This window comes from Pituophis catenifer, unplaced genomic scaffold (genome assembly GCF_029215685.1).
Source record: "Pituophis catenifer annectens isolate HBS135680 unplaced genomic scaffold, rPitCat1.0.hap2 SCAF_10, whole genome shotgun sequence".
In the NCBI taxonomy this organism is placed as follows: Eukaryota; Metazoa; Chordata; class Lepidosauria; order Squamata; family Colubridae; genus Pituophis; species Pituophis catenifer.
In genome coordinates, this window is record NW_027256890.1 from 15,701,881 (window position 1) to 15,717,638 (window position 15,758).

General features: G+C 45.1%; 1 protein-coding gene across 1 annotated transcript in view; it reads right to left on the bottom strand.

The window, feature by feature from the left end:
• Positions 1–15,758, bottom strand: part of ATXN2 (ataxin 2) — a 47,514-nt gene that overhangs the window by 18,681 nt on the left and 13,075 nt on the right. Inside the window, 5 exon segments of the mRNA XM_070951116.1 lie at positions 1,654–1,778; positions 3,994–4,144; positions 5,307–5,378; positions 7,194–7,253; positions 9,155–9,191. Coding sequence (XP_070807217.1) covers positions 1,654–1,778; positions 3,994–4,144; positions 5,307–5,378; positions 7,194–7,253; positions 9,155–9,191 — 445 coding nt within the window.

The window sequence follows — 15,758 nt, forward strand, 5'->3', positions numbered from 1 at the left end:
AGGCGAAAAGAAAGAATTCCGAGTGTTAAAATGGCACAGGGGTACAAAATCCCTGCCTTTAAAATCCCTCTTTGCCTTTTCCCAAATCTTGCAAAGGAGTTTTCGGTCCTGTTTTATCCAGAGTTGCGGCTGTAGAGCCAGGCGTGGGCAGACCCAGATCAATGCTCATCCCTTGAACACATCTTGACTTGGATTAAATTAAATTGTTTGGTTTTTTTCCCTTCCTGGTGGCCTAAAGGAATTCTTGTGGTTTACAAGCTGCAAAGGTTTTGTGGGCCTCGGGCTGCGGAAACGCCTGGCAGGCGTAATTTTTTTTTGGCAAAATGCTAACCGGAAAATCCCTTTCATTCAGCTTTACAGGAGGGGGGGGCTGTCCTTCTCTTTTTGAAATGGGGGGGGGATGTTTTTACCCTTGGAAACATGCAGTTCAATCTACACAGTTGCACAAACTACCCAGCTCTTTGTTAGTGGACTCCTTGCGTCAATTTCCTTATAAAACGCTACACAGAATGTAACGATGGAAACTTCTCCGAAGCAGAGACCCCCTTCAGCAACAGAGGAAGGGTTCAACTTAACCCCCAAGCCCCCACACATACACACGGACCCCACTGGTGCCATGGGGTGGGGGGAGTCCCTACCCAGAAGAGTAAATATTCTGGATCTAAAGACGAACGGAATAAACCCAAAATCTCAGGCTTAGAGCCAGGAGGAGAGGGGAAATTTTGAATCAAAGCTCCCTGATGAATTCATTGAGGACTTTGGCTCTTCCTGTTCTGTTAAGAAGAGGAAGACCCTGTAGTACAGTGGACTAAAGCACTGTTATTAACATCTGCAGCTTGCAATTACTGCAAGTTCAAATCTCACCAGGCTCAAGGTTGACTCAGCCTTCCCTTCTTTCTAAGGTAGGTGAAATGAGGACCCAGTTTGTGGGGGCAATAAGCTGACTTTGTATAAATATACAAAAGAATGAAGGCTATTGCTTAACGCATTGTAAGCCGCCCTGAGTCTCCGGAGAAGGGCGGCATATAAATTAAAGCAAAAAAAAAAAAAAAATTGAAATTCCCCAAACTTCTGAAGTTAACCAAGTGATCAACTCACTAAAGAGAAGTTCTTTGACAGCCGGAGGGATTTAAAAAGCCCCTTTTCCAAACAGACTCCACCATCTCCACAAACTCTTGTGTATTTTGTATTTTTATAATTTTGTAGTCTTCTGTTTATACAGTTTTATGTATTAATATAGTAAGCTGCCCAAAATCACCCTGTAGTAAGATCAGTGACCAATAATTTTGATTGATTGATAGGATTGGATAGATATAGATAGATAAGAGATAGATGTAGAGAGATTGATTGATAAATAGCTATAGATAATAGATTAGATAGATAAATAGATAACAGACAGACAGAGATGATACAGAGATAGATAGATGTAGAGAGACTGACTGATAAATATAGATGACATATTAGAGAGATGTAGATACAGATAGATAGATAAATAGATTAGATAGATAGACAGACAGAGATAATAGAGATAGATAGATAACGAGGGATAGAAGGCTGGACAGTCATTGAAAGCAGTTCTCTTTCTGGGACCAGGGGTGTGAACCCCTCAGAGACCCCACACCCCCTCTGGAGCTCAAGCCAAGAGATGCTTACAACATCCGTTTCTAAAGCTTCAAAGTCCTCTGCGGTGGCGCCTTCTCCTCCATCCCAAGGCTCCAGGTCCTTCTCCTTGTGCTCACCGTTCACTTTAGCACTGATGGCAGAATCTGTAAAAGCATCTGTGATTGAAGGAAACGGCATCAGAAAAGATCATCTCCTGGGGCGCATTCGAGCTTTTGGCAAGTTACGGCTAAAGGGAACCTGGGTAGTGAATCCTACCTAGGTTGAGTCAGAATCGAGCCCCCTTAAAATTTGGGAGAATTTAAGGAACCACCACCTAGGACAGAGGTTAGCACTGATGACGTGACCTGGTTGGGTCATGAAACGTCTGCAAGAAGGCAACCAAGCTCCAAGAGCCACAAGGATCCCAGAGCCCTCCTTCTCTTCCTCTCCACAAACCCCTCTCCCTCCTAGCACTGATGATGTTACCTAGCTGGCCAAGGAAACGTCTGAAAGAAAACAACCAAGTTCAGAGAGCACCAAGGACCCCCACAACCTAAAACAGAACTCTAGCCGACTGGTCCATAACCAGGACCCCTCAGGACCTCCAGAATTTACAGGCACACGTAGCCACCTATGATAAACAAGATCTAGAATCGATCGTCTGAGCTACGGTCACTGCCATCCCTGCATAACCTCAGAAACCTTTTCAGACTCTTTCTTCTTTTTCCAGAAAGAAGGAATTTAGAGTCAAGGATGACTATTCCTGACCCCCACAGCAGAATCATCATCTCTGTTCCCCAACTGAAGTTCTGAGCTTCGATGAAACAGCCACCGGTGTCCTACTATCTCAGAATTCGATTGGTCCTCAATCAATCATGAAAAATCAGGTGGGGTCAGGAGCCCGTGCATTTGGCCAAGCAACCCTGTGGTATCTTCTTGCATGAGAGCAATTCCTGACAGAGCTGGCATGCAGCTACCACTCCGCCCCCTCAAAGATACCGGATCCTCAGGAATCCTTTTGTTATTCAAAGGAACTTCCTGTTCAACCAGTCCAAGGAAAGTCTCTGCGGTTACTTGGTAGACAATCCGGCTCAACCAACTTCACCCCTCCCTAGGAAGAGACACCCAACTACTGTATTTGGGCACCAAGCGGGGAAACTGATTTGTTTATACAAGATAGGTCAGGCTCATTGGGCCGGAAAAGATCTCCAGATGTTCTGCAGCACCTCGACAAGGTTTTCCAACGGCAGCCTTTAAAAGGGGGAGAAAGTGACTTCCAATAAAGGCAAATATTTGTAATATCAGAGAGCACCAAGGACCCCTCAAAGTGACGTCTTCTCCTAGACATTATTGCTGAAATGGCCAAAGCCAGGAGGAAGCAAGAGAAGAACTCACGGCCCGTACTTAATTCTTGTGCAATCACAACTGTTTTAACTCAATCCATCGGAATAGAGCCGGGAGGGGCCTTGGGAGAACTTCTAGTCCAACGCCTTGTGCAAACAGGAGACCCTACACAATTTGAGACAAGTGCCTGTCCAGCGTTTTCTGAAAAACCTCCAGTGATGGAGCACCCACAATTTTTCTGGTGGCAAGCAGTTCCACTGGTTAGTTGTCCTCACTGTTAGGAAGTTTCTCCTTAATTCCAGGTTGCTTCTTTCTTTGGTTAGTTTCCATCCGTTGTTTCTTGTCCTGCCTTCTGGTCCTTTGCAAAATAAGTTGACCCCCTCCTCTTTCTGGCAGCCCTTCAAATACTGGAAGACTGCTGTCACGTCACCCTTGGTCCTTCTTTTCTCTAGAGTGGCCACACCCTAAGTAGATGACATTGGCTTCTGACTCTCTTTTAAAATAAAGGTATTCTGGACAACTCCCCATAGAGAGGGGCTCCTCAGGGTGCCGTCGGCCAAACAGTGTCGACTGGCGGCCCCCAGGGGGAGAGCCTTCTCTGTGGGGGCACCTGCCATCTGGAACGAGCTCCCCCCAGAGATACGGAAGATCCCGGACCTGCGCACTTTCCGTCGTGCTCTCAAAACTTTTCTATTTCAGCAAGCTGGCCTGGCCTAACTCCCCTCTTTTTAAATTCTTAAATTTTAAATTTTTTAATTCGTGGCTTTATAAATCGGGTGTTTTAATCTGTGTTTCGGCCGAAATATTTAATAATTTTAAGGGATTTTTTAATATTTGTATTATCTGTATTTTATCTTGGCTGTTCACCGCCCTGAGTCCTTCGGGAGTAGGGCGGTATAGAAATTTGATTAATAAATAAATAAATAAATAAATAAATAAACTGAAACCAACAGAGCAATAGCTGCTATTTTAAAAGTAGATCCAATTTTATAAAATATTCAAACACGTGCTTTTTTTTTTTTTAAAAAAAAGACCCTCATTCCGTACCTCTCTGGGCGTAACTGGAGTCCATGTCCTTAAAGTGCACCATAACAAAATCTGAAGACTTGAACAGGATGCTCTCTATGATGTCTTCCTGTTTGGGGCCCAGACTGGATTCCGCCGTTTTCTGATGAGCAGCGTCGAGCACTAAATCACACTGAAAGACACGGCCGACAGGATCGGGATTAGGCCAGTGGTGAAATCCAGTTTTTTTAAACTACCAGTTCTGTGGGCGTGGCCTAAATGGTTTTTAAATTGGGATTTTAAATTTTATGCATTTGGGGGTTTTAAACTGGAAGCTAGTGATTTAATTCTTTTTAATTATCTTAACTTTTGTATTTGTATGTTTTTTTTTAATTTTGGCTGTTCACCGCCCTGAGTCCCTTCTGGGAGAAGGGCGGTATATAAATTAAATTAATAAATTAATAAATAAAATAAAAATTGGTGGGCATGGTGTGGCTTGGTGGGCATGGACATGGCAGGAGAAGGACACTGCAAAATCCCCATTCCCACCCCACTCTGGGGCCAGCCAGAGGTGGCATTTGCCGGTTCTCCAAACTACTCAAAATTTCCGCTACCGGTTCTCCAGAACCTGTCAGAACCTGCTGGATTTCACCCCTGAATTAGGCCCCTTTTCCTGGCCTACGGTAGCTTCATGGAGCAAAACCATCACAAGCAACATTTTGTCCCCACCCGAGAGTGAAATGTCCACAGACATGATTGACCCTCAACAGTCAAGAACTGGACATATCAACGGGCATGAAGAGTAGCTGCAGCTGGACATTTGAGGTCCAATTCAGGACTAAGGTCTCCTCTGCCCCTCTCCTCCCCCCCCCTTAAGCCATTAGATTAGGGGTCTCCAATCTTGGCAACTTTCAGACTTGTGGATTTCAACTCCCAGAATTCTCCAGCCAGCTTAGCTGGCTGGGGAATTCTGGGAATTGAAGTCCACACCTCTTCAAAGTGCCCAAGGTTGAGAAATGCTATTCTAGAGCAATGAAATTATAGAGAAGTTTAAGATCCAACCAGTCATCTTAATTTTGTTTTATGTGATTTCTACTTTCTCCAAGAATGAAGAGGGCAAAACATAGCCTCCAACCTTCTTGTGCTTCCTGCCACATCATTACGACAGGTGTCTGGCTGAGAGAGAAGGACTATGTGAAAATGATGAGTTTCTGTGGTGGAGGAAAATCCCGATCCTGGGTCTTTCGTTCTAGCCCAACCTTACGTAACCCTGAGACCCACCAGCCACCATAATCCCCAGCCAGAAGATTTAGATCAGTTTGATTGGGTTGTGCCGAGGAGGAAAACGCATTTACCTTAGAGCTGTAAGTTTTAAAAACTCCTTCATATATACTTCCATTTTTCACCTGTACTTCACATTTTGATCCCTGGGTTAAAAAAAAAAGGGGGGAGAAAGAGAAGGAAAATCCATTCAAAAATTGGGATTAAGAGTTACCCATGTTGGTAAAATGGGCGGCTAATAAATTTTACAAATAAATAAAAGTTACATAAATGTATAGGCAGGGTCTAAATTCTCAAACTTCTGACCTTCCTTATTTTTTTTTCATGCTCCCCTATGCTCCCCTAAACGGGCTGAAGGCGAGCTGGATTCTGGCCCCTTCCATTACCGGACCCAACGTTACTCCGAGTCTTACAACGGGCTGATCTGTTCAATGACGCGTCAAAAAAAAAAAAAAAAGATACAGGTAGCCCTCGACTTATGACCACAATTGAGCTCGAAATTTCTCTGCTAAGTGAGACAGTTGTTAAGTGGATTTTTCCCCATTTTATGACCTTTCTTGCCACGGTTATTAAGCGAATCTGGTTTCCCCATGGACTTTGCTTGTCAGAAGGTCACAAAAGGGGATCCTGTGACCCTGGGACATTGCAACTGTCGTAAGTACATGCCAGTTGCCAAGCATTCTGAATTTTGATCATGTAGCCCTGAGGATGGCTGCAATGGTCATAAGGCTGAAAAACAGCCATACGTTCTTTTTCCAGTGACTTCATAACTTTGAACGGTTACTAAGTGAACTGTTGTAAGTTGAGGGCTACTTGTACTCGGCCTTACTTCTTTTCTACCACACTTCACTTCACTCCGACAAAGACACAAAATAGAAGGCAAGGGCTTGCTACTCTTCCATTTTTTTTCTTTGCAACAGCAAACCAATGAAAAAATAAATGACTAAATGACTTGAGAAATGAGAGAAATTATGGACTAAAAACTATAAACTGACAATGTCTGTAGCCTACAAGGAAAATATGTATAAAATGTTTTTTAGGTGGCACCTTCCACCGGCGAGACTGGCCAAAATATTCCCCAATACCCCATCAACCTGCTGGAAATGTAAACAAAATCAGGGAACATACTACCACATGTGGTGGACGTGCCCCAAAGTAAAACAATATTGGAGTAAAATTAGAATATATTTAGAAGAGATAAACAGACAGCGTATAGAGATGAAGCCAGAAATATTTCTGTTAGGAATACTTCCAGGGACATATGACAAAAAATATAATATTTAATTATACTTATTACAACAGTGGCAAGAATAATACACGCACAAAATTGGAAAAATAATAATACACCAACGGAAGAAAATTTGATTAGAAAAGTTTTGGAGTGCGCAGAGATGGACAAACTCACAAAAGATATACAAGAAAAGGAGTAAACAGAATACTACATGGTATGGGAAAGAGTAAATGAGGAAGATATAGGAGTTGAAATGTAGTAACAAACAAGTGGAAATGGAACGGACACAGAATGTATGATTGAAATTGAGCATATTGTTATTTTTATGTATATAAATCAATGTATAATGGTAAATTGAAGAAAGGGAGAAAAAGGGATATGAAAGAAATGTTTACTGATGCAAAAATGTTGAAAAGAAGAAAATTGTAAAAAAAAAAATTTTGTTTAAAAAAAGCCCCGTTTAATAAAAATTATTTTTTAAAAAGAAAAAATGACTTTTCCCTCCATAGGATATTGGGAGCAACACTGAATTTTGCATCAAAAAAGCAAACTCAAAAAAACTCCATAAGCCTCTAAATTAAGAAGCAGCGGATGTGAGCAAACTTAAAGAGAAAGATTACCCTTCCCAAAACACACAAAAACCCAATAATTGCTAGATTAATGAATTTAAAAATTTCCATTTCCAATAAAAAGCGAAGCATCGCCAAGGAAAGAGGCAGCCATAACTTACGACAACGGATGTGAGTATGTGAACCATTCGCATGTTTGCGTATATGCCTTGAAAGGGAATCTGAAAGAAGAGAGAAGAGTGTGGTATACACATCGGAGCACAACTGCACACACCACACAAATAACACAGGATTGGCAGCAAGCTCTAAGTTGGGAGTGGCTGACATGACACCAGGAGAAAAGCTTTAAAGATGGGAAAACGTGGACCATCTAAACACATCGAGAGAAACTCCAGGTCTGCGTATCGGATGCCTTACCGCTCTAAGGTAGCCACAACTCAGGTTGGGAATGTCCAACCTTTAAGACCTTTGGACTTCAACTCCCAGAATTCCACAGGTCTTAAAGTTGCCCAGTTGGACAACCCTAGTCTAAGCCATCCAGAACATTGAGAAGAGGGCCTTCAGAAAGTTCTAAAGGTCTTAATGCTTCTTGAGCTTGGACATCTCTGCCGCCAGTCCAGGTGCACCACAGGAACACAAGAATCCAATCACCTGCCTCTGCCTACCCTCAGGCTTCCTAGAACCTCACCACCACGTCAACATGTCTACAGCCTTCTTAGGAGGTGGGGAGGAACGTAGGGACAGAGAGGTTTTCCTACGCAACAGAATCCCGTACGGACGTACATTCCAAGCGTCTGATCCTCGTTCACCCAGGCTGGGCAAAGAGGAAATGTCCCCCATGGAGCTGCTTCTGGTGGGCTTGCACAGCCGTCCTTGTCGTGTGGTCAGAGGTTCTAAACTGGGACCGTCTTCCATTGTTTTGTTTTTTTCCCCCTCCCTTTCGGACGTTACTCTCGTGTGCCAGAGAGGAGGAAGAACGGAAACTCCATCCTATCGTTCGCTCCTTTTGAGCAGCTGGGTGTCTCCTCTGACTGGATGTGATCCAGGCTGCTCTGCTAAAGGGGGAGGGATGGGGGGGTGGGTGTCTACCCCTGCTTTACACTGAAGTAGCCTGGGGTTTGTGACATCACCGATTAATGTGCTGGGGAAACTATTCAGTGAAGGGGCAGCCTGGCTAAAATGTGACTTTTGGGTTGCTGGGTCTTATCCCTCCTCAAAATCTGCAATGAGGTTGGCATGGGTCCCTTTGGGAGACCCCCGGAGAGTAGGAAGGGGTGCATGATAGAGGACTAAACATATTCCTCCATTAAGGATGCCGGTAGAGAGTTTCTAAACCCAACGGCTTCCTAGGCACAAAGGCCAAGCCAATGTAGGGCCCCTGATACATTTTATGAGGTATCTAACTACATACAGAGAGCCCTGACCAGATGAGATGAGGGGCCTCGCCTGCCCAACGGAGAGAAGCGTTTCTTTCTTCAACATGTGTTCCTCAGGGTATCCACCTGCAGTCTTGGACTTGCCAACAAACGTAATTGCAGATTTTTAAGAACAGAAAATGCCGAAGTCAAGGGGTGTCCAACTTGGGGAACTTTGTGGACTTCAACTCCCAGAATTCCTGGCTGGGGAGAATTCCATGGTGGCTGGGGAATTCTGGGAGTTGAAGTCCACAGGTCTTAAGAGTTGTCCAGGTTGGACACCCTGGTCTAAACCATCCATGGGGACTCAGAAGATTGAGAAAACTACACAAGTGTAAGTATATATAACTTCTTAAAAACAGATGCTGTGGCAAAAGGACATCAAAAACCTATGGCAAATAATATCAATATCAATATCAATAATAATAATAATAATAATAATAATAATAATAATAATAATAATAATAATAATAATAAAAATTTTACTAGGTAATTATCTCTGAGAATATTTCCATGTGACAATTTGAAGGTGCAGCATAGACCCTTACAGATGTATGCGTATTGTGACATTAACTGGGGTGAGGTATTTACTGTATCAGACAGTTTTCATTGCTCTAAACAATCAAACACACTGAGTTTTGACTTTTGTAAAGAATGAATCAACCCACAAGCATCAAAGAAACAGAAAAATGAAACGAGGTACTTACTGGTGGTTGGGGGGGCCCTTTGCCACTGCTGCGCCCTCTGAAATAATAAAAAACAAACAAACAGATGAGATCGGAGCGAATTGAAGAGTTACCATTGCCAAACATTGGAAGTTCACCCCAGGAATGAAAAAAGCTAAGAAATGTCAAAATCCAGAACTTTGGAAGGCATGTCAGTTAACAGGAATATGTTCTTACAGATCAAACCCTGGTGCAGATTTAGCGCGGATTAAGCCAAAATCTCTGCCAAGATAGCTTGCTTGCAATTGTACCCATTTTCTGACAACATCCCTTAAAAAGCCGCAGGTGAAACGAAGTTACCGGTAATGTGCCTCCAAGTTGATTTCTAGTGCAACCAACCTGCAAGGAGGGGAGAAGCAATAAACGACAATCCACAAGCGTATTTGAGCCCCCAAATGAAAGGCCTGTCTCAAGAGCCGCCCGGGCTCCCGTTTCCAACACAATTAAACCGAGGTTCCCTCGCTGGAGTTTGAAAAACCCAAGCCTGCAACCATCCAGGTCGCGATGGCCACAGACGAGCCGATGGGGCTGCCGATCAGGTTGTGCACGCAGCACAACAAACCTCCTGAGCGGCGTTTGGCCAGCTCAAAGCATGAAAATAAATCCTGCCAGGGTTTTCCTTGCAGCAGGAGGCGGCTGGATGCTTTGCGACCCAGCTGAGCTCTGCAGAGAAGCCACCTGCCTTCTTCCAACACCGCTCCGGTGCCCCTGCGGCTCTCGATGCACCAGGAAGAAGCCACCGTGACACTCCCATTTTGCCGGACAACAATGCTCGGTATTCATCACCACCGGCCAGGTTTCCTAGGAATGCTGGGAAGTGTAGTCCAGGAAGCCCAGGAATGTGGCACTCACTCACAACATGCTCTTCAACTCCCTTCGGTGGGAATATGCAGCAGGGGCTAAAACCTTTGGCTGTTTTCCTATCGCGATTTGTTTTTTCTCTCCCAATCTATGGATTTGAGCCCCGAGAACAGACATTTCGCAGTTATTTTTCCCAAGTAATTAAGCGCTTATGCTTATGTCTCCCTGTATAAAAGCCTCTCGCAATTTGACAACCAATATAATACTTAAAGCTTGTTAATTAACTCAAGGCATTCGCTTTGGGTTCAGAGCTTCCCTGCTCCCTTAAGGACCCCCCTCTGCTCTCCAAGCTCAAAAACTCCCGTTTCCTGCCTAGAAAGCTCCCCAATTTTCCATTAAAATCGCTCTATGTCCATCTCCCCCACCCCCAATTTATGCTTATCAAAAAACAACTGAGCTTTGGTTAGCAGCAGCACTAAGCAAATGTTAGTACACACAGAAGACAAACTACTCGGTGTAACTTCCTCCACCCTTACCCCCAACCAGGTCCTCCTCTTGCATTACAACCAGGAGCAAAACACTCAAATTTCAGTCATGTGACTCGGAGCCCTTGTTGAGCCTGGGAAGGGGTGGGGGCATGGTGGTGCCTTCCCACCCAGAGGCCTCAACCTCTCTCCCATAACCCAAACAGGCCGGAAAAAAGGAGGTCCCAGCCAAAGGAGGATTCTCGAAGTCTCTAAGGCAGGGGTCTCCAACTTTGGCCACTTTAAGACTTGTGGACTTCAATTCCCAGAATTCCCCAGCCAGCAAAGCTTTGCTGGCTGGGGAATTCTGGGAGTTGAAGTCCACAAGTCTTAAAGTTGCCAAGGTTGGAGACCCCTACTCTAAGGGGTGGCAGGTGAGCCCAGATGCTGGTGGCAGCTTCCAAGAAGGACCCAATCAGGTCTTGGGAGCTTCAACGCCTGGTTGGCTCTTCATGGAAGAGTTGCTCCCACCCCAGGATTTTCAAGGGGGCTTCCTCAGCCAGTTTGAAGATCCTCCAGCTTGTGTTGGGACAAAGCAAATCAGGGCTTGGAAAATAGGAATCGCCAGCTGGGATCCACACATCTCCTCACCCCAAAGAGATCAGTGATGTCTCCTATCAGGAAAGTCCCAGAAAATATTTTCTTGAAGGGAAAGCTCTTCAAATGGAATCCAGAAGACATTGTAAGAATATTTAGCCAATGCCCAACAAGGACTTGGATGGGCTCCCCGTAAGATGGCTTCCAAGGCAAAAGGCGTCTTTGTGCTCACAGCCACTGTCTCACAAGTCCTTTCTTCTTCCCTCGGAGCAATTCACAAGGCGGAGGAAAAAGAACCAGGCATGTCCCTAGACCAGCTGCCAAACTAGGACAGACGCTAAGTGAAGATGCCCGCCTGCTTTGGCTTCTGCAGATGCTTTGTGGCCAACAGAGAAGCTGTAGCAGCCACATGAGCCATGGTGGCGCAGTGGTTAGAGTGCGGTACTGCAGGCTGCTTCTGCTGACTGCCTGCAATTTGGCAGTTCGAATCTCACCAGGCTCAAGGTTGACTCAGCCTTCCATCCTTCCTAAGGTGGGTAAAAGGAGGACCCAGATTGTTGGGGTTTGCAAGAGGCGGAGTCTGTAACTGCTTAGAGGGCTGGAAAGCACTGTCTAAGTGCTACTGCCCTTGGAGAGAGGACCCCACAACTCGGTGGTGTGTTCTCAACTACTTGTAACCAAAGCACCAGAGGAGGCAGCACCCACAATCCTTCCTTGCGGCCTCTTTTCCCACAACAATATTATCTATCTATCTATCTATCTATCTATCTATCTATCTATCTATCTATCTATCTATCTATCTAATTTATCTAATCAATGACCAACCAACCCTTTTAAATCTATCAATGGTTTTGCTTACAAAACTTCTGTCCTCGGGATTAAGTTATAAGTCACTTCTGACCCATTTGGTTTATGCAGTGGTGGGTTGCTACCGGTTCGCACCAGATCGGGCAAATCGGTAGCGGCAGCAGGATCCGCCCACCCATCCTGGACGCGCCCACAAGCAAACCAATAACAGGATTTGAAACTCGACCCTGGGCTTATGGGAAAAATTGGTGAATATGGATCAATTACCTTTCATCACTGGTACAGTCCTCGATTTACAACCACAACTGAGCCCAAAATTTCTGTTGCAAAGTGAGACATTTGTTCAGTGAGCTTTGCCCCGTTTTACGACCTTTCCTGCCACAGCTGTGAAGTGAATCACTGCAGTTGATAAATTAGTAACACGGTTGTTAAGTGAGCCAGGCTTCCCCGTGGATTCGGCTTGTTGGAAGGTCGCAAAAGGGGATCCTGCCGGGACCCTGCAACCGTCATAAATACGAAGCAGTTGCCAAGGGCCTGAATTTTGATCAGGCGGCCGTAGGGAGGCTGCAAAGGTTGTAAGTGTGGAAAACGGTCCTAAAACACTTTTTTCAGTGCTGTTGTAACTTTGAACGGTCACTAAATATACCGTGGCAAGTCAAGGACCACCTGTATGTGTCTCTTGGGCTGAAAAAGATTCCCTTCCGCATTTCCCAAGGATTTGAACCCGAAGCCAAATCCAAGGCTGCCTGTGGGCGAACAAGGCTCAGGGCTACTTCAGGTATCCTGCCCGCAGACCTGAGATGCAGGAGCAAGAAGTATTGCAAAGCAGTTTCCGTGTAAACAAAAGCTGGGAATTTGCACCCTGAAGTTTCTAGCAGGGGTGGGAAAGGCAGGCCAAGGACATCGTAAAATGGGAGTTTTGTTGCCAGGTGGGTCTGGGATCCCGGGAGCACTTTTGCCGGTGAAATGTTATTAAAAGCCCTGACTTCAGCTCCTGCCTTTTAATAAAATGGGTTTGCTGGATAAGACGCTACCAAACCTCTTTGGAGAGCCCTGTAAATATTTACAGAATTCCTTTCAAATGAAGCTGGGCCGATTCTTCTCTTTTAAGTTCTCGATGGACAACGGAAGTGTTGATTTCATTCAACATTGGGGCCGTCTTCAAATTCAGCTTCCTTACACGTTTTCCTGTTTTGTCCCAGCTTCGCTATGCAAAAAAAATTAAATGTATCCTTTGAACTGAGTTTATTAGGCTAAGCGTTTTTGGCTGGCCCCAAGTCTCACCTAAGGTAAAGGTAAAGGTTCCCCTCGCACAGCGCTGTCCGAAGACGTCTCCGTGGTCCTGTGGCCGGCATGACTCAACGCCAAAGGCGCACGGAACGCTGTTCCCTTCCCACCAAAGGTGGTCCCTATTTTTTCTACTTGCATTTTTTTTTTACGTGCTTTCGAACTGCTAGGTTGGCAGAAGCTGGGACAAGTCACAGGAGCTCACCCCGTTATGTGGCACTAGGGATTCGAACCGCTGAACTGCCGACCTTTCGATCGACAAGCTCAGCGTTTTAGCCACTGAGCCACTGCGGCCCTCAAGTCTCACCTACCTGGGCATAAAATCCCCCTTTTTTATGACTCTCAGGCTCCAAACAGTAAGGACGCCAAGATTGTTCGTTTAAGTCTTTCTCAGCAAGTTCACTACAGGCATTCCTCCACTTACGACCAAAATTGAGCCCAAAATTCCTATTGTTAAGCGAGATATTTGTTAAGTGAGTTTGCCCCATTTTACGACCTTTCTTGCCACAGTTGTTAAGTGAATCACTGCAGGTGTTCAGTTAGTAACCCGGTTGTTAAATGAATCTAGCTTCCCCGCTGACTTGGCTTGTGAGAAGCTCACCAAAGCGGATCACCTGACCTTGGGCCACTGCAACTGTCGTAAGTATGAGACAATTGTCAGGCATCTGAATTTTGATCACACCGTCATGGGGATGCTGCAAAGGTCGTAAGTGTGAAAAATGGTCACGGGTCATTTTTTTCAGCGCTGTTGTAACTTTGAAAGGTCACTGAACGGACCGTTGTAAGTCGAGGACTGCCTTAATCCTTTCTTGCAATTTATATGGTCTGAAATATTTCTCCATATGTCGTAATTATATGGCTTTGGGGTGGTTGTTTTTTTTTCTATCCTTGCTTTACTGAAAAGAGTATTCTAGTAGATTAGAGGAGTTTCCCGACTTTAACAAGTGTGGACTTTAACTCCCAGAATTCCCCAGCCAGGAATTCTGGGAGTTGAAGTCCACACTTCTTAAAGCTGCCACAAGGTTGAGAAGCCCTGGATTAGAGGAACAGAAGAAGAAATGCTTCTGATAATAAATCAAGGACGGTTTTTTATCAAGCCCTTAAGTGCCAGACAGACAGGATTGAAAATAGTTTTGACTATTTCTCTCTCAGGCAAGCAAGGCTCCAGAGAGGGATAAAACAAAATGCAGCTGGACGGCCTGGCATATAAAAACTCTCAAAAGTTTTCCAAACACAACCAGATAGGCATAGGTACAGGCATGAGTTTCTATCTAACTAAAATAATGACCGCCAAAATTGAAGTTCTGTTGTTGTTAGGCATCAATTTACATTTTAAAAGTCCACAATGCAAAAACCTGAACTGGGGAATCAATGATAAGAAGGGAAGAATTTTGCTTTTCAGGCCTATTTCAACTTAGTTAGTTTTGGGGTGAGCTGCCAGATACCGATTCAACTCTGACCTTAAGGAAACAGTCTTAGATGAAGCCACATCTCAGGAGGCTTGGAGCCCAACCCAACTGGGGAGCAGTTGAGTATTTCCAAGCTGTCCTTGGGCATGTCAGACACAGGACCTAGGCCCCAAGTAAGCTGATGACCAAGGAACCGTCCTTCTGCCTTAACGTATGGGCACCACGTCTTCTAGCAAAGCAACTCCTGGTGGCTTTCAGCTCCAGGAGTTCCAACGTCAAACTGAGTTTGAAACTGGAAGGAAGGAAAGAATTTGGGAACGTCTCAGAGGGTGCAAAGGAGGGGAGAGAATCCAAGCTCCATTCAGAAATGCTTGGGAGATCTTGTGAATTCCTGCTGTCCCTCTTCCCAACCTTGGCCGTGCCCTCTGCCCATCCACTCACCTAGAGGGCCTTTCCTCTCTTTTCCTAGGAGTCGGTAGAGATTCTCGGTCATCCAAGTCATGGATGGAGGACTGAGAATCTCTACAGACTTTTTAGCTGTACAATTTGAGATGAAGACCCTTGGAATGGGGTGGGAGTAGGAACGGATTTCCAGAGGGAAAAATTGCAGACTACAGGAACCATTTGCAGCGCTCAGGTGACCCTGAGGACACAGAGAAGCCTCCAAGTGGCCTCAACGACCCTCTCAAAGGATGCAAATGACCAGCTGTCTGCAAGGAATATATAAAATCCTTCCATTCCCCACTATCCTGTTGGGAGCTGAAGAAGCTTCTTGGATGAGAAGGGAAACGTCTTCAAAGAAAAACGAAGGAAGTCCATTTGCCTCCTGAAAAGGCCCCTTTGGGGCATCTCCGTCCTAGAGTTGACGTACACAGGGGATTTAATGGACTCCCCAGGTCACTATAAGGGTCAGGACAGGAGGAGCCCTTGGCCGGCACCCAGCAGGCCGGTTTACAAAGGAGTTGCTCCTGCGTCCGTCTCTCTGCTAATGAGCTTACGTAAAAAAGGAAGAGGAGTCCTTGCAAACTGAAAACTCCCAGCATGAGAGAGGGGAACGTTTTGGTGCAGACCGAGCAGCGATTCCCATTCAGCGGAACAAGCTTACCTTTCTTTCCTTCAGATTTTTTACTCCGGAAATCTAAAGCGGGTGAATTTAGTCACGTTCAAAATATGAAAAGCGGCCTCAGAATAGAAAGCAGGAGAGTGCTTTGCTTTTGCTGG